This window comes from Tachypleus tridentatus, chromosome 12 (assembly GCF_004210375.1).
Source record: "Tachypleus tridentatus isolate NWPU-2018 chromosome 12, ASM421037v1, whole genome shotgun sequence".
NCBI classification, from domain to species: domain Eukaryota; kingdom Metazoa; phylum Arthropoda; class Merostomata; order Xiphosura; family Limulidae; genus Tachypleus; species Tachypleus tridentatus.
The window spans coordinates 104,308,688-104,332,767 of record NC_134836.1 but is presented as its reverse complement, the minus strand read 5'-3'; the positions used below and the strand labels follow the sequence as shown (position 1 = coordinate 104,332,767).

The following is a 24,080-nucleotide window of genomic DNA, read 5'->3' as shown; positions in this document are numbered from 1 at the left end:
AAATGATGTTAATGTTTGTTTGTTTTATTTGTCTTCTTTTCTTCCGAAACTTTTATTTCATTTTTTTCTTTTTGCCTTAAATCAAAATAAAATATAATAAACCAATTAAAACGTTCCTTAAATTATAAATGTTTCAAAACTACTTTATATTATTAATTTCTATTGGTCGGTGTTTGGTTTCTTTTTTTTTTTCGAGACTCGTGTTGCCGGTAGGCATGTGATGACGTTTGTCGTACGATTAACGTTTGGGGTATCGTCCATTCAGAAGCAAAACGTTCATCAGTTTTAGGTGGATGGTAAGTGACGTGTAATGCATAATTTTACTTATGAGTTTAAATATATATTACTTGTGTTTTTAAAACATAATTTGTTTAAAATAAACAATATAAGAGTGTAAACCAATTAAAAGCTCAAATTTAAATAATATATTTATAGTGTTATTCTTACCTGATCTGAGTCGTAATATAGATTAATACCAACAACTTTACAGCTACTGACAACCAAAACAGAAGTGATAAATATTGAACTATTACTCATTTATTCAGCAGTGTCTGTAACTTCTTGAGTATGGATTTTTAGGTGACAACGTAACATTAATATTTTATAACCATGTATCTCTGTATAGTATTGTAAATAATGTGGAAAAAGGATATGAAAGGCAAGTGTGATGGGAATGTATTAATATACAGTCAGCCACGCTGTATTTAGTGGTTAATCATATTACTACTTGTATTATGGCTCTGAAGACTAATGTTGTATTACAGGTGTGCAGAAATAAATATTTTAACTGGTCAAGGATGATTCTGTGAAAAAAATTAAAAAAATTGCAGTGAGTCTTCATGTTTCAATAGGTGTACACAAGACTGTGAAGAAGGTATTTTAAATTATTTTTAATAACAAAAGTCATCAAAGCAAAAAAAACAAAACTCACCCAAAATGATATTAAGAATCTGCAGGTACATTCAATGAAGATAAAGAATGGTTGCCAGTGGCCATGACATAAATATAGGCATGGCTGGTACACTGAGAGTATGCTCATTAGCACACAGTGGTCTCAGTTGACATGTAACTGCTGAGAAATAGGTATTAGGTCACAAACAGGGTAATAAGTAAAGGTGAAGTTGGGTGCTTTTTACAGATGAATCCAAATTTAAATTACTTGGTGGCTGTTGAGGAGAATGTATACAACGTCTGCAGTGATGCACAATGGAAGATTAGTACATGTTTGGAACTGCATACCTACCAGAGGTGTCAGTGGTCTGTGCAAGACTGAAAAATATATCATCAGTATACCCAATGAATCATGAAGTCATCATGCATCAATCTTGGATGTGCAGAGAATGAAGAAACGATATTTCTGAGTCATTATTAACTAAATGAATGTTATAAAAAAAAAAAAAGAAGCAAGTATAATGACTCCACACATACCATTACTGGATTAGACATTAAAAATGACCAAGAGGTTGATGTGTTCGACTTGTAATCTGTTGGTTGCATGTTAGAATTCCCGTCACACCAAATATGCTCACCCTTTCAGCCATGGGGATATTATAATGTGACAGCTAATCCCATTATTTATTGGTAAAAGAGTAGCCCAAGAGTTGGCAGTAGGTGGTGATGACTAGCTGCTTTTCTCTAGTCTTACACTGCTAAATTATGGATGGCTAGCACAGGTAGCCCTCGTGTGGCTTTGCGCAAAATTCAGAAACATACACTCTGACTACAGGCAAGTACATATAGATTCTGATTTACCTTCTAGAAAGGTAGTGAATCCAAGCAAGACAGCTAAGAAGGTGAAATGATAATTTGACAGTAAAGGGACAATGGGAAATCTGATAACCATGACTTGGCTCGTACAGAGTTTTGATATCAGCATTTTTGAGAACAGACACAGTTTAAGGGATGGCCCCATTATCAATTAATTGTATTGATATAAACATAGTGAGTAATACTTGCTCATAATATTAGTCATTCTAGCTGTATTAACAATGTTGGGATACTTGAATCAATTATAAGTTGAACAGATATTGGATAAATAACTTTTAACTGTAGTAAGTTAAATGTAGTGCTTTGTACTTATAACTTGGGTTATATGTTTAGTATGAATGGAAACTAACTCGGTGGAATAACTTGAGAAAAGGACCTGTGTACAGTGGTAGTTTACTCAAGCCATCAAAAGTCATAAAATACTTGACAAAACAATCCATGAGAATACAATCAAACCATGTTTATGAACATACTGCACCTTTTATATTTTTTATAACATTTTTAAATATTTATTTTTGATTCTTTGTACTACAGTTGCTGAAATCTCAAAAAAATGTTTAAGGAATGCCAATAAATGAAAAAACTGAAATTGATCTAAATTTTAATAAAAAGATAATTAAAATAAATCAGATGTAATACTGTTTATACAACTTTTATTTTTTTTAAATGAAATGATGTAAAAGCTGAAAAATAGGTGATTAATATACCTAGATTTTTGTTGAGCTCCCCCAAAAAAAAAAATCTGGCTATGCCTCTGTTACAAGTATTAAGAGATTAAATGTTGATAACTTATGCAAAATATGACATCTTATTTTCTCACAGTTTCTATGTTTCACTTCTTAGATATCAAACATATAACAAATTTTCCCAACCAAATTGGGTCCCCTACTGTTACAGCAGTAAGTCTATGGATTTAAAATGCTAAAATCAGGGATTTGGTTCCATCGGTGGACTCGGCAGATAGCCCAACATAGCTTTGCTATAAGAAAATACACACACACACCCAACAAAATTAAATACAGTAACTAGCTAAGGCTTGCTCTGATTGTGGAGTTTTAAAGCTGATCTAGTTAACGTATTTTACATTATTATTTTATGAAGAATTCAGATCAATGATGCATACAAAACTCTACAAGTCCTTAAGCAACTTTGAGCTCCTAGTTGAAACATTACTTGTGTTATTTATTTCATTCTCACTGTGTCAGGTATTGTATCTTAGCTGTGCAATAAATTCAAATGGCCAAAAAATATAAGCCATCTCGATTTTCTTTGTTCTTCAATTTGGAAAAGAAACTTTATATATTTGTAATTGAATGTACTTTTCAATTTCGGTTACACTCTAGGTCACATCACTCTCTTTCTCAAAAATAAGATCTGCCAGTTGTACCATTTTATATCATGTAATAAAAGTCTCTTACTATCTCTTATTTTACATACAGAACTTTTAACAAAAAAATAAAAATGGTGCCCCAGTTGTATACAAGTTTTGTATGAGAGCTGTTTCAAGAACATTTAGCTACACAATTAACATTTATTGATATGGTTAGATAAGAGAATGCAAGTTCTTACACCTTGATGGTTGTAAATCAAAATTATGCTACCTAGTTTTGATTTGGGAAGATTTTAATTAATTGTCAAAGATTTCACCGACATATCCATAGTCACTATACATGTCCAAACTGCATATAAAAACCCCTCTTCCAATATGCAGCCTTGATTGTTAAAATTTTATCCCATCTCCTCTTGAACTCCTTCAATAATTTTATAATTTCCTGAAAAATAAATGATTTTAAGATTTTAATTGTTTCTCAGTTGTTTTTTCTTGAACAACTAAGTTTTACCTTGATATTCACGTGTTATCTAATATTAGAGGAAAAAAAATCATTTTTCTTTTTCATTGATGCTGAAGGACAACTTGACATTACTGAGAAAATATTTAAGGCTAAAATAACATATGCTCTTTAGAAATGTATTATGGGGAAAAGGGTAAATAAAACTATTATAAGATATTGCTTGTAGAAAAACTAGAAGGAAAGTCTGATAAAGTTTAGACAGGTTGTAACATTTGTTAAGGAAAAAAGAAGAAAAATCATTAATTGCGTGTTTGTGATGTATTTAAAGATGAAGTTTTCCTTGATCATTATGTGTGTTTTGAAATATACCAGTACACATAAGAGATGAAATTGCATAACTTCTAAAATGCAGTAGCTTGAGAATCAACCACTTGCAGTGTAGCCAATCATTTAAAAAAAAAGAAATAAAGAAAGATTATTAATAAGCATGCTCTTTGACATCCAGTTTTGAATTTTGAAGAAATTATTTTGTCCTTAAATGACACTTGCATGGTATGATTAAGTTTGAGATATATTTTGTCAAAACATCTAAAATGGATTATTAAAGTCAAATTTTGCACTGAGTTGGAATATAAGACTTCAAATTTAATGGAATTTGTTAGTGGATGTTCAACATATTTGTGTATTAGTTCTTTTTTTCTAAGAGAAAACAAGTTATAGTTTTACTTACATTGTGGTACTAGATCTTATAAAACATTCTGTAATTCAAGTACAGAGTTTTTACAAGTTGCTCTAGTATTTTAATGAGAAGAAAAAGAAAAAAAACACATCAAATTGACAAAGTTTAAAAGCATGGGCTGTGCAAGAACTTGGTCATATATATGGATTGGGTTTAATTGTGTATTACACATGTATGTGCTTAACTGTTGCACCTACACAACATGCCATATTTTTTGTATCTGTATCTGATGTACTACTTTTCAACAACATGAAAAATAATATAGACTGTTATAAGTCATCTTGAAAGTAACTTGTTCCATTGGAGTTGGCCTGATGCTGACTATAGCTGGTTTCCCAACCTATATATAGTAGTATGGTAGCAATCATATTTTAAATAAATGTATTAACTGTTGTCTCTTTTACTTGCCCTTCATCAGTCTTTATGTATGAATATGAATAGCAATAATGAAGGAAACAGAATCTTGCCAGGGTAATGAGTTGTGCATGTAAAATATGATGTAATATGCAGTTTTTTAAGATATTTTTTAGAACTTGTATATTCTTAAGCATTACATTTATCACTAGCAAGATAAAAGTTGCTGTATGATCTCACGGGGAAAATAATATATACACATTCTTCTCGATGATATTAGTAAGACATATATTGAGGTACTGAGTGAGGTAGAATTATAATATTTTTAAGTTAGATTTATTCTTCTCAGGTTAATTTGTGTGGCATTCAGGTATGTCTACAATACTGGAGAGGTTCCAGGAATGTTATATAGAGTATGCTCATGAACAACAAAGGTAAAACAAGCAAACACAGATTATTAGATATAACATCAATAGTACTTTTTTTTCTTAAATAATGCAGCATATTACTGTTATTTCAATTAGATTAGGCAGCATCTTTATTTAATACTGAACTTTACCTGGAGCTACAAAAAGATGGATCAAAAATCAGAAGAGTGATACAACACTGTTACATCATATCAAAGTCCTATTGCAGTATCTCACAATCAGAGGTTACCCACATCAATGATTTTTTTTTTCTGTTTAAGGAAGATAAACCTCCAACTCTTATAAATGTGTACAAGTATGTACCACTCATGTAGAAATAAGTACAATCCTTACAAAATCATCATTTTTGTATGTGAATTTTGGTTGAATTAAAGGATTTGACCAAGTTTTCATCTTTCCTTTATTTATTTCATGAATATGCCAATACCTACCTTTCATAACATTTACATAAATGTTGTAAAAAAAAAACTATTTAGAGATATCTATACTTTCTAATTAAAGAAAAGTTAAAATCAGTAATTCATTCAGTTGCAACATAACATGATGTGCCCAATGTTTTTGTTGGTTCTGATATAAATATTGAACTTGTACAAGTGAGCTATTCATTAGGTTATTTCTTGAATTGTAGTTTGAACACACATTGAGTGCTTTATTAATATAACATAAACTATAAATATTAACCTTTGCTTTGTATTACTTAATTTTTACCTTTATTAGCTTGTAACAAAATCAAGTTTTAGATAATGGCAATGATACATCATCCTAATACTTTTGTTGTTCTTCCCAATTAGAACTGGAGCCCTACCAGTAGATCTTACGTGAACTAGGTATCACGTTTGCTTGTGTGGTTTACTGTTACCACACAAGTAGCCTGGAAAATGCTTTTGCTAAGGAAATGTGTATTTTAATGTAGAGGAAACCCATATGTATATTTGCTATTCTACTCTTATGTTACTGCCTTACATTTTTTCCCAATATATTTTTAAGACAGATATGCATTTTGTTGTGATCAGCAAGCTTTCATGATTTAACCTTATGTTGCTTACTGAACTTCTGATTTTTTAAAGGTTAAGTTTACATGGTATTTTAAATCTGGACTTGTACTGTAAAAGGACAAATTTTAACAATTCACTTAAACTTGATTTTCTTAAACTTACCTGCTGTTCAATTGCCAGGAATGTTGTGACAAAAGACTGTCTTCGTACATAGTTATGAAACTTGATTGGACTTTTTTCCATGCCAAGTAAATCTTTAGAATCACTGACTAAGCCAATGATCATCAAAGATAATACTAGCCTAAGAGCTGTCAACTGCCATCACTGAATTCATCAATTCACCATTAATATCCATGAAAGTGAAAGCATCTTCATTTGCAGTACAACATCACATAACAAATGACTACAAAGATTACAACTAGTCCAGACATTTTTCCTGAATAAAATAATAGTGTTGTGCCACATAAAGGAATTGTGATGACCAACCTTCACTGTGAGCATTAATCTCCATTTGCAAAAATCAAAACTATTAAAGCATAATAAGAAAATACCTCAATCTTCTAACACTCAGTAATGATCATTCAATACATCTGCCATCATTCAGGCAGGTACCAACTTTCTATGAGGCTACTACAACAGTCAAAACATCTGGCCAGAGTACCTACCCTCATACCAAATTAGTATGAACAGGGCTGAACCTTGAGAATATCAAAGCTACTCAGTAAACAGAGCCATGGTTTGTTCTTTGGAAAGAACAGGGTCATCTGTGAAATAGACATGAGGGGTGGGATAAGAGCATCAAGAAATGAAGAATTTTCAAGAGGAGCTAGTTAAGCTTTAAAATATTATTATGGAATCTAGTAAAACATTACAGTGTATTTCTTCTGGAAACTTAAATTATGGTAATAATATGAAACTTGTTTACATGGTCAGTATTTACAATATATAGATAGTTCAACCTTGAATTTTGTATTTTTATCACACTTAATTTGAATCCTAGTGATGTTAGTTTTCTTAAGTAACCCTTTAAGTAAATTGTGGTACAAGTTCCAACTTTTGGGTTATATATATATAACCTTATTAACTTAATGATGTACTGTTGAAATATGGTTGTATATATCATATTCAAGTACACTGGTGATCAGAGAAAGATGTACCTGAAAAGCTTAGGTTCTGGAAATTTTTTCAGAGAATAATCATTAACTTGGACAATAAAGGAGATAACTTTATAAAAGTACAAATACAGTGTGTGTAAACTGTTTCTTACTGGACAACTTCAGGATTTTTTTTCATGCACTGACTGGTCACTAGATTTCCAAAAATGTCTTCACAGGACAAGAATGATAAAGTACTATACTGCAAGTCAGACCAAAATCCTAGTGGTGTCCTGTAACTGTAGATTAAATATGTCAACAATATACAAGGAAGAGAACTTTTCATACCAGCTTGTACAAGTCTCTGCATCACCATTTGAAATTGAATAAAATTCACTACAAGGAGTGATACAGAAACAGGGCCAAACAGGTATAAGATGCACAAAATTATCATTGTAGCATGTAACTCAAGCAACAGAAGTATTACATGTTTAATGAGCATCATACATCTAGTTTGCCAGAAAATGCTAACTACATATAGAAAAACTGCGTGTTAATTTTTTAAAATTCTGAATATATTATAAGAATACTCAATTTTGTCCGTACTGAAAATGCGCGTGCACTTCATTTCAATGAATGTAAACAAAAGGTGGATATAAATATACTTCAGTATATGTTTTGAACTACATATTAATAGCCTGTCAGTGTTTTAAAAAAGTTATAACGTTATATTACGAAATACGTTAAGTTTACTTATTGGTATTATTAAGCACGATGAAGTTTAGTAGCAAAAAACGCACATAAATTATAATGTTTATATATCTATCGAATACAGATCGTATTTAATAAAGGCTTAACTAATATTAGGCCTAAGACAAGAGGACTTGGTATATTTTGGCATCTTCGATTAGAAGCATTTTGTATTTGAAAAAGTATGTTATAAAAATACTGTTTTGACCATAGGTGTCCTGCAAGTTTGTGCTATTAATGATGTATTCTATACTAGTGATAGAAGAGCAAAATATTCATATTTAAAAAAAAATTCAGAGGTACAAAGTAGGAGCATATCAGTATGTAAAGAGTTGAAGTTTGTGTGTGTCTACACATAGAAAATGTGCGCAATTATTACATTTATAAATACATGTAAATTTCAAATTTACTACCTTGACATTTCTGTGTTTGCTTGGTTATTTTCAGCTACAAAGCTATACAATAAGCTGTGTACGGCACAGTCTGTCAATAAACATTTCGTCTTAAACATGTATATATTTAAGGTTTTAATGTTACTATGTGCATGCGAAAAAGTTGCGTTGTAAGCAAACATGCACTATAAATGAATTTAAATACAACGTATGGGGAATTACACGTGAAGATGGGAAGTTTGTTGTTTTTTTAATTTTGTGCAAAGCTACACTAGGGCTATCTGCGCTAGCCGTCCCTAATTTTGCAGCCTAAGACTAGAGGGAAGGCAATTATTTATCACCACCCAATGCCAACTCGTGGGCTACTCTTTTACCAACGAATAGTGAGTTTGACCGTAAAATTATAACGCCCGTACGGCTGAGAGGGCGAGCATGTGACGGGGATTCAAACCCGCGACCCTTGGATTACGAGTTGAGTGCTTTAACCACCAGGCCATGCTGGGCCGTGAGTATAAGAACTTTTAGTTTATAATAGTGTATTATATGTAATAATAATAATAATAATAAACTGTTGAAATGGTCTTTAAATACATGTAAAATGTAAAAGATATTAAGCCATATAAATTCAGTTTTTTGTACTCAAGTTGTTCAAATTCAATATCGTGCTTGTATTACGGTATTAAATTCTTACTTTCAATCAAAACTACGAATTGGGAATATTTACTGTTGGCTCTCTTTTTATTTTTAGTTTCGTGTCTATCTGATGAAAGATGTAATATTTCAGTATTAAATGTGTCAATACGTACCGAAAAAGTGCAAGATTGTTGTTTTTGCGCAATATTACGCTTTTATTCTTTTACTAACGTTATTGTACTTGGGTTCGGGGCACGGCGTAGCCAAGTGATTAGGACGCTCGACTCGTAAAATGAGTGTCGCAGGTTCGAATCCACGTCACACGCCAAACATGCTCGCCCTTTCAGCCCTGGGTGTGTTATAATGGACGGTCAATCCTACTGTTCGTTGGTAAGAGCAGCCTAAGAGTTAGCAGTGGGTGGTGATGACTAGCTGCCAAATTAGGGACGACCAGCATAAATAGCCCTCGTGTAACTTCAAAACAAATAAGCATTTGGGTCTAAATATGTGTTTGTCCGTGCGCATATCTAAAAAAGAACTATTTAAGTAACATGAGACAGGGTGTACGAGTAAAACTATCATTCCTAAATTTATTTTGAAACTGGATTCAGATGCTGTTCACTTTTAATTTTTTATAGTAAATATATAGGGCATTTTCTTAGTTGTTTGATAATAACTATATAAAAAAGGATCAGATAGGACCGAGATTTAGGCGCACATTAAAACCAGTAACCCCAACATTTTTTTGCGGACAAGGCGCGTGTATGCAGTTTATGATTGCTATCGTTAGACTCTGATTTACTACGGTAAGTTACAGATCCGTTTATTCATTACGTATTGATTTCCTTACGTATTCTGTGTAATCTAATATTCTTATTAATGAACACCCCCCGCTAGTACAGCGGTAAGTCGAAGGACTTTAACGCCAAAATCAGGGGTTCGATTCCTCTCGGTGGGCTCAGCAGATAGCCGGATGTGGCTTTGCTATAAGAAAAACACACACTCTTATTAATGAAAATATGTATTCATTGTCATCGTATGTAAGTGCCATGGAATTTGATGTGATTCCGGCGCTTTAAGCTCGGTCTGGGTTATAACATTTTGATTTAGAGTAGACGTAGAAATTAGATCATTTTTTCCGAGTAATAAACGTGTTTAAAAGCGTAAGTTCTGTACTGTTGTTTAATACTGTTGACTTATTTAATACTATGCAAACAAATTGCCCACACTTTCTGTTTTGCAGCTTTGACTGTTGAATTCTAGTTTTACGTGTGAATATAACAATATTATGTGGCTCTCAATGTTCAAACATAAGAGTGAAAGTGTGATCTTAAGTACAGTATGGGCCATGAAATTATTTCTATTGTTATTGTTGTCGCACTGTTTTGGCCCGGCATGGCCAAGCGCGATAAGGCGTGTACTTCGTAATCCGAGGGTCGCGGGTTCGCGCCCGAGTCGCGCCAAACATGCTCGCCCTCCCAGCCGTGGGGGCGTTATAATGGTACGGTCAATCCCACTATTCGTTGGTAAAACAGTAGCCCAAGAGATGGCGGTGGGTGGTGATGACTAGCTGCCTTCCCTCTAGTCTTACACTGCTAAATTAGGGACGGCTAGCACAGATAGCGCTCGAGTAGCTTTGTGCGAAATTCAAAAACAAACAAACAAACAAACTCGCACTGTTTTGTGTACGAGTGCGCGCGCGCTTTTAAATTATATTTGTTTGTTTGAAGTTAAGCACAAAGCTACACAATGGGCTATTGTGCTTTTTTTTTTTTAATCACTTCAGAAGTTAATAGTGTAATTATCCGCTTGGTTTATTAGAAACAGTGGTGACGTATTAAATCATTTGTAATAGATATTCTTATTGTTTTAACGAAAACAACTACTCTGGTTATACTTCTGCGCTCTTCTGTCTATCACGGAGGATCGCACCCCAAATTTTACCATTATATGTCATTAAACTTACCACTGACACACTATGGAGGGGGGAACAAATACTTTATAAGTTTCCCCCTTGGGTCAACAGCATGTTTCTGGACTTACAATTTTAAAATAGAGGGTTTAATTCGCCGCATTGTACAAGAACGCAGATAGCCCATTATGCAGCTTTTCACTAAATAAAAAAACACAAAAATATTATGCAAGTGTATTGCTGTTTTCGTAATTAAGCAGGTCTATGTTTAAAGTGTTTGACATAATCATCACACTTGAAAGGTTCATATGATTATTATCTTACGCTGATGTTTCGTTGCGTATACTATTTTATATTTTAAATATGAAAACTGCAAACATTAAAAAAAATGTAAGATGGACGCGTGATGATTAAGAGAGGTTTTCTGAAATGTTACCTTTTTATTTTTAAGGTGCACACTACTTTTTTATTCTCAACTTCCAACATCCATTTACACGTTTGACCATTCTGGTGGTTCATACACTTGCAACGCACGAGCAGGTGTATTTTCCTTCAATATTGATCAGCAATCACTAAGGCTCTTGGCTTGAAGTTGGAACGCACGTTCGAGCGGCTGTGCCGTGAGTATCGGCATATAGAGAGGAACATACGCTTTGATTGATTCTCTTTCAGAATTTTCGGGTAGGAAGGTCAGGATCTGCAAATTAAAATGTCCGCCAAAGCTATTCGTGAGGCTACAGGGAAAGATCTGTTGAACAGATTCCTAAACAGCGGGAAAAGTGCTGTGAAGTGCCAATTCGCTGCTGTCAATGAAGATACCGAATGGGAATCCCTTGTTGTTAATAACTTGTGGTTGAAATCAGAGGTAAGAAACAGATACTGTCTACCGTTTTTAATATGATACACTCTAATGTTGAAACCTGTGTGCAGTCACATTTAGTTGAGTATATAACAGTTGTTTATAAATTTTGAAAAAGGATTTAATTACCATATCTGTTTTAAACGTAAGTGGTTTTATTAAGTACAATTTAATGCTATTATTTATTATTGCAGCCTGTGTAAGTTTAAAGAAACGTATGTGCTATTATTATATGTGATTATTTGTTCATGATGTTAGAAAAACGTAGGTTCAAGAAGCCTTCTAAACGTGAAATAGAAATCCTAGAACCCGATTGCTTTTTGAAAGTTTGCCCGTAAAGGAAAAAGCGCTCGGGTTATAAGGTTTTTATTTCGTGTCACTTTTTTATATAACACGTGAAATTCAAGGTTCGAAATATCCTTTCAATCTGCATTTATTTTTACTTCAATATTCGAGGAAATGTTGGTAATCGGGCTGTTTAAAAAAGGAAGTAATCAGTATATGTTTCTCCTGTTATAAATTGTTTTTTTATATAATGATTAATTAGTTTCTTCCGTTTCTAGAACAGTCCACGTCACATATTTTAGAAAATTTGCAATTAACAGATTTGTAAATTAAAGACGACAATAACATTTATGCATTTGAAGGATTGAACGTTTATATAACTGCTTAATCTGACATTAAATATATGGTATGAAAATAAATATTTTCCCCTAAAGTTTAGTATATACGGCACAATCAGTAATTGATTTTATAATTAACTTGTGATAAAGAAGAAAAAAAAAAAAAGGTACTGCTATTGTTGATATTGCGGCCATGAAGGTTCTCCCAAATTCTAGTAAAAATTTCGGAAAACGTACATTAAGCCCCCACGAGACAACCCTAGAACCACCCCCACTTGTAATGAAACTCAAATAAAAAATTGCGTGGATTATTACGTTGTAAGTTATACAAGTGACTTGTTCGTTTCATTGTTTTTCAGCTTCTGATTTGATACTCTAATAAGCCAACGTTACGTTTACGGGCTTGAGACGTTCCACGGTGAATCAGCGCAGCTAGTCTGTTGTGTAAACAGTTTTCAGCGGTTTATCGTAGCACCTATTTATCAGTAATTCAGGGAGAAAATAAGTTGCCGACATAAATGGGCGTTGCGGAAGAAACCCCTTGTTTGACATAAAGAAAGTTCTGCGCTTGCGTGGTGCCCATCATATTTAGGTTTCACAATTTTATTAAATAGTTTTCAGCACTATTGCTATAAACGTTGTCCCAGTTTCGACTTTATGTAATGAAACATTTGTACGTTCTAGACGAGATATGATAATGTTAATAAAATGGAATTTGTATAATAAATGGGCTAGTTGTGGCCTAGTGAAAACCATCGGGGACTGTAGATCGAAAGATGTAGGACAGTGTTGCCCAGCCGATTTGCCAGACGACTTTTTTGTACCTGGGCTTTAGTCGAAGGGATCATCCCTCCCCCCAAACATGTTTGACACCCTCCCCCGAAAACACTGGTCTGTGTGTTCACAATTAGGGACACCTATGCTAAAGGTTTCTAACCAAGCATTTTAGCCCACACGAGTATAATGTCCTTATTCTTGTTAGCAACATGACTTTGACGTTATATAATATATCTGAATCATGTCTAGAACAAGAATGGAAAATTATTTTAATAGTTAGTTTTGCTGGCTGTAACTAGGGCTGTTTTTTGATTATATAGCGATTAGTCGTTAAGCCAGATCAGCTGATCAAGAGACGTGGTAAACTTGGCCTCATTCACGTGAATTCCGACCTTGACGGTGTGCGTAAATGGGTGGACGAACGACGAGGTAAAGATGTGCAGGTGAGTGAAAATATCCTGATAGAAGTAGTCATATAATTAGGTATTTGTTGTTAAAGGAACAGTTTTTTCTTATATAAGGTATTGTATTCAGGCTCGTTCGTAGTAGTTTGAAAGGAGGGGGTCTGATTTCTAAAATCAAAAGCCAACACATGTTGTGAGAAACATAAACATCATGCTAATGCTACGGGGTTCTGGGACTATTCGAACAATTTCGCACCAAAAAGTGCTGATGCTTCATCGGAAGAATGAAGATTGTGTAGAAGATGATAAACGTCCTAAGTATCTGTACTATAACTGTATACACTTTTTCTCTACATTTCCAAAATGGGGGGGTTGTACGAACCTCTCCTCCTGCTCACGTGTGTGATACTAACAATATATCTTGCTTTCTCGTTTCCTGTCACTAATTGAAGCTGTACGGAGTGTGTTGAATCTTTAACAAAAACATTGTCAATGTGGAAAAAGGTTATCGTACTATGATGGAAATGTTGCTTATATGATACTGGAAAAACTTTAATTACGCGATGCGCAACCTCCAACTTCGCGAACTTTTCATCCTGTGTGCATGTAGACTTGGAATAGGGGTAATGATTTACCCGTTTCGCCTTCGTTTCCTTTCACGGAGAACTTTATTTTTCTCCTCACTCAGGGTGCAGATATGACGTAATGAATACGTCACATGCGGCTTTAATGTACTTTCGCCATCTGTATAATTGTATTGTCTGTTGTATGCCCATGTAAATACTTTGCAGTATGAGCCTGTACCTTTACCAAACTTTGTATGGAGGGTCATAGGGAAATACACACGAATTTTCCAATTTGCGGGTTTTCTGCCACTATTTCTACCCTCTTGATGAATCTTAACCATGTTTGGCATGAAGGTTCGTTAAGTCCATTTTTAAATTATATATAAAGGAAACAACTTTTCAAGTCCTGAGGTAACATTTCATTAATCATGTATTTACACAACTTCCATCCAGGGTACGGGTACCCCAGCCAGTGTTTATGAAAAGTCAGTCTAGTAATATATTATAATAATATTACTATTATAAAATGTCCAGCGACGATCAAAACGCAACTCACGTCATTTACCACTGGAATTAAACACACAAGGCCATTTAGAAGAAACAACCAGTCAAGAAGGCCGCAGTTGTACAACTTGTGTAATCCAAGGTTACTCCAGTTGTTTCTTCGAACTTGTATTGTGTGTTTGATTTCAGCGAATGAAGACAAAGTGTGGTTGAAAAGTTATACACGTTCAGTAAAAAGCGCCTTAAGTTTTAAAATAAATTTCATATGAGACGTTATTGCTGGATTAAGTAAAAGCCATGTACTTGTTTTGGAAGAGATTGTTTGTGCAACATTCTTGTTATATTACTAAGTCATTCGGCCATCATCACGTAACGTTAAAATCTCTCTAAACAAAGAAAGCATAAAGTAGTCTAAATTTGTCTTCGGTATCGTTTCGACGTTTGCACAGATTTGCAATCACCACAATCCTTCTCAAAGGAGAAGTGTAGAAACATTTCAAGTAGTTATAATTTAACAATAAATAACCCGAGAATGGTACACGTGGCTGTACTATCTTTGCACTAGTTTTCGTTCAACAATGTCGATGTCGTTCGTTGCTTTTACCTGCTCTGTTAAGACTAATTTTTATTGTTTATTATATAAAAATTAATAATATAGTATAGTGAGTTGTGTAAAATTTATATTTTTCTGTGCTAGTTAAGCCTAATGAAGCTTAATGTCATTCGAAGTGTATGTCGTTTTCTTTTTTAAAATATCATCGTTGTTTCGAAATTTTGTATACAAATATAACTACATATTACTGTTATAAAAATACATGTTTATGATGTATATTAACAATTTAACAAAATAGTTATTTAACTTCCAGTCGTTATCAGGTTCAGCTGATTATGGTATAAAGTAGCAGTTCACGTTGTAACCAGTATTTTATTTTTTAATGCATGGATAAACAGGTCGTTGTATTCAACTGTCGAGAAAGGTTTGTCTTGGGAGGTGTGAAGTTGTGGGTGGTATGACATAAGAACATCTTTCATCATATCACACCGAACATATGATGAAACTTGAGTCAAGTTGCGATGATAAAATGTATTTCAATTTGTGCTGCCTCAGTAAGTTTATATTAACGACTTTTAAGAACTCTTCAACTTTCGCACGATGAATAAGGAAGTGATTTCAAAATCTCAACATCTGGAGTAAACTACGGCTGAAAAGCACTTCACCTAATGGACAGGAATATTGGTCAACTCTCATTTTGATATTTGGTTGAGCTGAATGATGGTTGTCTAACTTAGAGCCAAAGGCATGTCATATATTTGAATTGCTGTCTGAAGGGATTACACTATAGTTGGTGGTGATAAAACATGTAATAGATGTATTCAAGTTTAGTAGTGTTAAAAACAAATGTAGTGCAGTAACAGATAACAATTAAATAACCCCTGACTTAGCATGGCTAAGCGTGTTAAGGCGTGCGACTCGTAATCTGAGGGTCACGGGTTCGCATCCCCGTCGCGCCAAACATGCTCGCCCTTTCAGCCGTGGGGGCGTTATAAGGTACAGTCAATCCCACTATTTGTTGGTAAAAGAGTAGCCCAAGAGTTGGCGGTGGGTGGTGATGACTAGCTGCCTTCCCTCTAGTCTTGCACTGCTAAATTAGGAACGGCTAGCACAGATAACCCTCGAGTAGCTTTGTGCGAAATCCAAAACAAACAAATTAAACAACCCCCTCTAGTCAAAGGTACTCAAACAAGCTATATTGTTTTGATCTACTTTTTTTTGTAAATTTTTTACCTGGTGGTTGATGGGCTGTCAGTTGAACAACCCAGAACTAACTTGTACTCCCTAACAAACTAGGAACTTAGGGGGGGAAATGTCACAATCTGAAAATTTCTGTTTATAATTTTTTAAAGTTCATAGCAGTTGAATTATTTCTCTTGTTTATATAATGATGGACATCATGTATGTCTGAAAAGTCCACTTGACTACACATTATATATATAAATATACTTATCAAGTTAACAAACTATTTACTTAGTGTTATGTGATCAAAACGCATTGCACTATGAACCATAATGAAGAAATACGTGGATGAGATAACGTATTGGTAAATTCGGTATCTAATGTACAAAATGTAAGAGGTAAAAACCAGGATTGTAATCCGGACTGACCTGATGTGAGGTCAGGTTAGGCATCATGTTCCTCAGGTCAGATGTAAAGCCGTGTTCTTCAGGTAGTGGCAAGCCAGACGGGCAGCCTTATTCCTTATTTACTTATATGTAACATCAGTTATCTAAACTGTTTTATTAATGTATGTATGTCATACACTTTTAATATAATGTTACACATGTACCATGCTATTATTGTAATATTAAATTTATTTTTTTTCCTAGCCAGAATTGACTTTTTCCTGTGAGTTTATTTCCGGCCACCATAACTAAATACCATTTCTCTATTTTTTATGTCCTAGTGATATATATCAAGTACATTTAAAAGTTCTCATATCTGTTAGTATTTGGCTCGGCATGGCCAGGTGGTTAAGGCACTCGACATGCAATCTGAGGGTCACGGGTTCGAATCCCCGTCACACCAAACATGCTCGCCCTTTCTGCTGTGGGGGTTTATAATGTGTACGGTCAATCCCACTATTCGTTGGTAAAAGAGTAGCCCAAGAGTTGGCGGTGAGTGGTGATGATTGGGGACGGCTAACGCAGATAGCCCTCGTGTATATTTGCGCGAAATCCAAAACAAATTAAACCAAACTGTCAGTATTTGATTGTTTACTAGAAGTATATTAAAAATAAACATCAATATACGTTTCAAAAATCGGTAACATATACCTAGCGCCCCCACAAAAGAACTTGAATTATATTTCCTAACTTCATGTTGCAGCGACAAAAATTTATATTAAAGCAACTAAAGAAGTTGAAGCTTAAAGAAACTGTAGAAACTGCCTGTAAAGCTGAGACCCCCAGTGACTCATCACTAATTCTGAAACGCTAATAACCGGGTTTCAATACTCGTTATCAGCACAACACAGATAGTTCGTTGTGCAGCTTTGTGCATAACAACAAACTGTGAATCCACACTCACATCTTTGGCGGCAGATTTTATTTTTTCTCAGTGTGTTACGAAAAAAAAAAATCTTTTGAGCACGAGCTTTATGTTATAACTATTCCTTATAAGACAAAGTGGCTTCTACAAAAATATAAAGACAAAAATAGCTCAACTAATAGATCCTGTTTCAAATATATCGGTGAAGTGCTCGCCCCTTTTATAACTTAACAGTTTGAAGGTGGTAATTTCGCTAACTTTATTTTGCTTCATACATTTAATAAAATATTTTTAAAATTTTCTACTGAGAAATTATATAAATAACAAGTTAAGCCTTTGGAGGGGGTTTGCACACAGTTTCGCTAATGCGTGGCTCTCGAAAGACTATAGATATGTTGGAGAAAAATTGAACATATGTGAACTGCTAAAAGAACCTCTAATAAATACTTGTTTTATTATAGCTATGGGAAAATTTTAAAACTTGCTCTAAATATGTACATTGTTATTTGGATGGAAGCGAAAGAAATTGCCAAATTGCTCATTAATTATTAGAATTATTAAGAAATGTCTGTTGTGCCATAATTTATTATGCGGAAGTTGCAACATTTTTTCTTTACGTTCTGTGTTTGAATGTAATGTTGACCTATATGATTGAACATAGATCAAACTACACGCAGAGTATTTTATGAAATGTATTTGACCTGATAAAGCGAGCGTGGGTTAAACAGAATAACAGGTCTAGAATGGAGTCATGGCGGTTTTTTGTTTGCTTTTTTTAATTAAGTATTTGGTTTACAGTTTTAGCTCGTCTCTTTCTAAATTCAGTTTACGTCTCCAATTATAGTTTTTTCTCTTCTTAAATTCGTTAACCTATCAGTTTTCAGTACCTCGATTTTGTTAACCATAATATGACATAAGAAAGCCGAAACTTTTTTGTTCTGTGTTTTAATAAAAGTTTAATACCCGTACCAACCGTCTTTAGAATACTGTGGCTTTTTCATGTGACTGTCGTGTGATACGATCTGACACACGCGCAAATTGCACAAGCTTAATGAAAAACAGGCCTAATTCACAAACAACGATTGTTACTAGTTAAATTTCGTCTCGTATTTATAGTACAATAAGAAATTTAGCTGACTAGCATACTCACTAACTCAGTACTCCATGTACGACACTAACAAACTCCTAAACAGAACCCCTCGGTGTGGATTCCTGTAAGTGGTGAGGGGAAGGTTCTGTTCTATCTGGTTACCTTCTCTGGGATCTAAACATCCACCCACGTGTTTGCCGTGCGTGGCGACCCGTGAAGGGGAGGAGAGGATCCTGGTGGTTGAGGGGTTCAACCCTAACACACCACTTTGGCCTTGAATACCTGTAGACGGGCGGCCTTTGGGTGGCCCCCCTTGGGTCAATCGGCTGGTCCACTTGGGCTAGAGTCAACCAAGTACCAGTGTTGGAAGTTCTCAACGGGTGTTGTGGACATTGTGCCTGATGCTGGTGTTTGGGTATAGTGCTCACGAAACCCTGGCGTTGCTACATTGTCCTTGCGTGACTTTGTAGTGCGTCCCCTTGTAGGGCTCCATGGTGGGTGGGGTCAGTGGGTACCGAATTTTTTTTTTTCCTATGGATCCTCTAAAAAATTTAAATAAAATTGTAAAAAAAAACAGTCAATGGGTAAGCGACCACGTCTTGAATACTCAGAACAGCAATCTTCAACATCAGTAACACACTTACCTCATTTTCTTATATTACATTCTCTTTCGGAAAAACCTTTAGGGCAAATGTCCCCTTTTTTTATTCAAAAGGGACTAGAGGGACTTGCTGGCTCTCCAAAGTCAGTAAAGAAACTTCGATCTGGTGACATCTTGGTTGTAACATCCACATCCCAACACAGTGAACTCCTCTTGAATTCAAAGGCAATTGGGGATATACCTATTGAGGTTACACCCCATGCTACCTTGAATTCTTCACGAGGAGTTATTGTTGAAAGGGATTTGAAGAACGTTCCCGAGTCAGAGATTCTCGCTGGTCTCTCCACTCAAGGAGTTTCTGTAGTGAGGCGCATCTCCACTCGCAAAGATGGAGTTACACTGCCAACAAATACCCTCGTTTTAACATTTACTTCACCACGTGCACCTGCCACCATCAAGGCAGGTTATCTCATTTGCAGGGTTCGGCCATACATACCAAACCCTCTTCGATGTTTCCAATGTCAGAGATTCGGCCACTCAAAGACATCTTGTCGTGGTTCCCTGACATGTGCTCGTTGTGGAGGCAAGGACCACGATGCCTATGACTGTGACATGAACCCACATTGCGTAAACTGCAATGGTTCTCACCCCTCTTACTTTCATTCTTGCCCAAAATGGTTGGAGGAAAAAGGTGCAGCGTTTGAAAACGACACATAACATTAGTTATCCTGAGGCTCGGAAATTGCTGTCCACAACTCCATCTCGGACATATGCTGCTGCACTTCATTCCACAACTACAGTGGGAGTGCAGACAGATCTCTCTGTGCTTCCAAGAGAATCGTTTTCAAAACAAATGAAAAGCCTTTTGACCTCCGTGGTTAAAAAGGTTGATGAGTCGAATTCCACACCCATCTCTGTTCCTCCCATACCTTCCAACAAACCTCAAGATCCACGTCCTTCAGTTTCAAATACAGGCATTTCTTCTGATACATCTTTTTCTCCCACCACAAGAGACAAAACAATTATTCGTTCGCGTCCTCAGTCACTGGATTCCCCTTCCAATAACAAAAACCTGCCCACCCGACCCAGAGCAGGATCCATGGAGGTTGATAGACCTCCTCCGACTAAAGACAGTAAAGAAAAAAGACGTGGTCGTAAACCGAAGGGTTCTCCAGCCACTTCACCTACCTGTTCTTAAAAATGGCCACCTTGATACAATGGAACTGTCGAGGTTTACGTTCTAATCTGGATGATATCAAAACGCTGATTGCTTCCTACCATCCTGTTTGTCTTTTTTTACAAGAAACATTTCTCAAAACTGCTGATACTGTCTCCATTCGGCAGTTTTCTCTGTACAGAAATGACAGGTTGTGTGATGGTCGAGTACATGGAGGGGTGGCACTGTTGGTTGATCAACACGTGCCCACCCTGTCTTTGTCACTCAACACACCCTTGGAGGCTGTAGCCATCCGTGTTTCCTTGGGTCATACCATCACTGTTTGTTCTCTGTACCTGTCCTCTGGAGAGACATATGATCAATCAGATCTTGATGCTCTCGTTGAACAATTGCTATCTCCATTTCTAATCCTAGGGGATTTTAATGGACATCATCCCCTCTGGGGAAGTGCTATTATTGATGGGAGGGGCCGATCTGTAGAGCGGATGCTCTCTGATCACAATCTTTCTCTTTTCAATATTGACTCATAACCCGGAACCAGGACTGGAAAGACCAACTTCAGGTGACTGACGGTGGTTTTTATACTTACCTGTTAGTCTTCCTGGCGGGTTATGATCATTACCATTCTGCTACAGGTAGTTCTTTACAACTTTGTTGACTGGATGTCAACATTGGTTTTTACGCCATTTTCTGTTTTAATTGCCGTTTTGCTTTTATCTTCAATTACTTTTACAAATTTTACTCCATTTACTTTTATCTTTTTACTGGACATTTGGCTACTCATTATTACGATTTTGCGGAGTGTCTTTTAAAACTTTTATTCTTTTACATTTTGATAATAGCTGCTATGACACATAACCCGGAACCAGGACTGGAAAGGCCAACTTCAGGTGATTGACGGTGGTTCTTGAACTTACCTGTTAGTCTTCCTGGCGGGTTATGATCATTACCATTTTGCTAGAGTAAATATTTTACAACTTTGAAGACTGGATGTCACCATTGGTTTTTACACCACTTTCTGTTTTAATTGCTATTTTGTTTTTACCTTCATTTACTTTTACAAATTTTACTCCATTTACTTGACTTTATCTTTTTACTGGACATTTGGCTACTCATTGTTACAATTTTGCTATGTATCTTTTAAAACTTCTATTCTTTTACATTTTGATACTGGCTGCTATGACACATAACCCGGAACCAGGACTGGAAAGACCAACTTCAGGTGACTGACGGTGGTTCTTGAACTTACCTGTTAGTCTTCCTGGCGGGTTATGATCATTACCTTTTTGCTAGAGTAAATACCTTACAACTTCTTATGCTCTGCCTTCTATCTTAACATTGTAGACTAGGTGTCATCATTGGTTTTATACTTTTTTGTTTTACCTTCATTTCCATTTATGTCTATTACTACATTTATTTATTTATTTATTACATTTTTACCGAATGTCTGGCGCAGATAGCTTCACTGCTTTGTGCCATAAAACACTAAATCAATCAATCAATCAATCAATCAATCAACCTAAACAGAATATAGATAACCCATTGTGTAGCTGTGCGCTTACTTGCTTACAAACATTAAGTCTATGCTGTGTGTTACGGTCATGCTCCATGTAGTAATATTGTAATACTGAGTGTAGGTGTATTGTCACTTTTAATTACATTGCATATGTGTATATATACTGCTGGCCAAAATATTGAGGCCGAAGAACATAAAGAAAAAATATGCATTTTGCGTTGTTAAACTCAACCACTTATTTGAGTAGAGTTTTGAAAGATGAAAATATGAAAAGGAAAAATAAAAATAAACTTTTTTAGCATTTAATAGGGAAAATGTGAACACTATGACATTAGCCTAAATACTAGTTGGTCAAAACTTTAAGACCATACTGAAACGAAGCGTTAATCGGTAAACACGTAACGAAATTTCATCATTTGTGTTTAAGCATTAACGTTGTCAACATCTCCCACTGACATCTGTGTTAAATTGGGTAAAAACATGGCAAAGGCTAAAAAGTTGAGAGTTTTAACGTGGCAGAATTGTCGAGCTGCAAAAGCAAGGTCTCTCTCAGCATGTCCTCGCTGGTGAGATTGGGCGTAGTAAAACTGCTGAGTGATACGGAACGAGAATTTCAAGTGGTCGATTTAAGAAAATTTCGTCGGCGTTGAACAGGAGGATTCGACGAGTTGTTCGGCAAGACACCAGCCGGTCGTTGAACCAGATTCAGGCACTTACGGACGCAGAATGCAGCTCAAGAACAATAAGACAGCATCTACGAGAGAGAGGCTTTAAAAACCGTAAACGTCTTCAAAGGCCACGCCTCCTTCCACACCACGAAACAGCTTAGTTAAACTTTGCTGAGAAGCACCAAACATGGGACGTAGAAAAGTGGAAGAAGGTTTTGCTCTATGATGAGAAAAATTTAACCTGGATGGTCCAGATGGCTTCCAACGTTACTGGCACGATAAGGATATCCCACCGGAGACATTTTCTACTCGACATAGTGGAGGAGGTTCCATCATGATCTGGGGTGCTTTCTCCTTCCATGGAACAATGAAGCTTCAAGTTATACAGGGGCGTCAAACAGCAGCTGGCTACATTGGCATGTTTGAGAGAACATCCTTATTGACTGAAAGCCCTCGCTTGTGTGGAAATGACTGGATTTTTCAGCAGGACAACGCTGCAATCCATAATGCCCGCAGGACAAAGGACTTTTTTTCATGGCGAGTAACGTGATTCTTTTGGACCATCCAGCGTGTTCGCCCGAATTGAACCCCATTGAAAATGTTTGGGATGGATAGCAAGAGAACTCTATCGAAATGGACGTCAATTCCAAACAGTACATGATCTTCGTGAAGCCAACTTCACCACTTGGAATAAGATTCCAGCCAGCCTTCTGCAAACGCTTATATCTACCATGCCAAAGCGAATGTTTGAAGTTACTCGCAATGATGGCCGTACAACTCACTACTGAGACCTCTTGTTGGGCACATCCCACCCTGTTTAGGACTTCATTTTTGGTATGGTCTTAAACTTTTGACCAGCCAGTATTTAGGTTAATTTCATAGTGTTCATATTTTCCTTAGTAAATGCTACAAAAGTTTTTTATTTTTATTTTCCCTTTTCTTATTTTCATCTTTCGAAGCTCTATTCAAATAATTGGTTGAGTCTAACAACGCAAAATGCATATTTTTTCTTTATGTTTATTGGCCTTAAAATTTTGGCCAGCATTGTATATATGAATCACTTTACCATGTTGAATGAATTGATTTGAATATCTCCTCTTTGGAACTTTTTATAAAAATGGAAACTGTCAAAAAGCGTTCACTTCGGTAGTTGTTTTTCTTGCACTTATAAAATGGTAAGGAACAAGACATCCAGCGGGAAAAAGTTCCCGCTGCCAAGTAGAGAAACCGAGAGATATGTTGTGCTTGATGCACCCATTGTATCAAAACCTAAACATATCTGCCAGTAATGCATTGCATTCAGTCTCCTTTACCTAAAAACAAACGCAATGAAAATTTTATTGCTGAAATAACACATAATAACAAAACTATTTACCAGACAGTTATATTGTA

At 35.5% G+C, this 24,080-nt stretch overlaps 1 protein-coding gene across 2 annotated transcripts in view; it reads left to right on the top strand.

The window, feature by feature from the left end:
- Positions 1–170: 170 nt before the first annotated feature.
- LOC143234211 (ATP-citrate synthase-like) overlaps positions 171–24,080 on the top strand; it is a 63,535-nt gene continuing 39,625 nt past the window's right edge. The window contains exons 1-3 of one of the 2 annotated variants that reach the window (XM_076471393.1): positions 171–296; positions 11,309–11,722; positions 13,437–13,559. In XM_076471393.1, coding sequence (XP_076327508.1) covers positions 11,567–11,722; positions 13,437–13,559 — 279 coding nt within the window. In that variant the 5' untranslated portion in view covers positions 171–296; positions 11,309–11,566. The remainder of the gene's footprint in view (positions 297–11,308; positions 11,723–13,436; positions 13,560–24,080) is intronic. The other variant, XM_076471394.1, reaches the window with a different exon arrangement.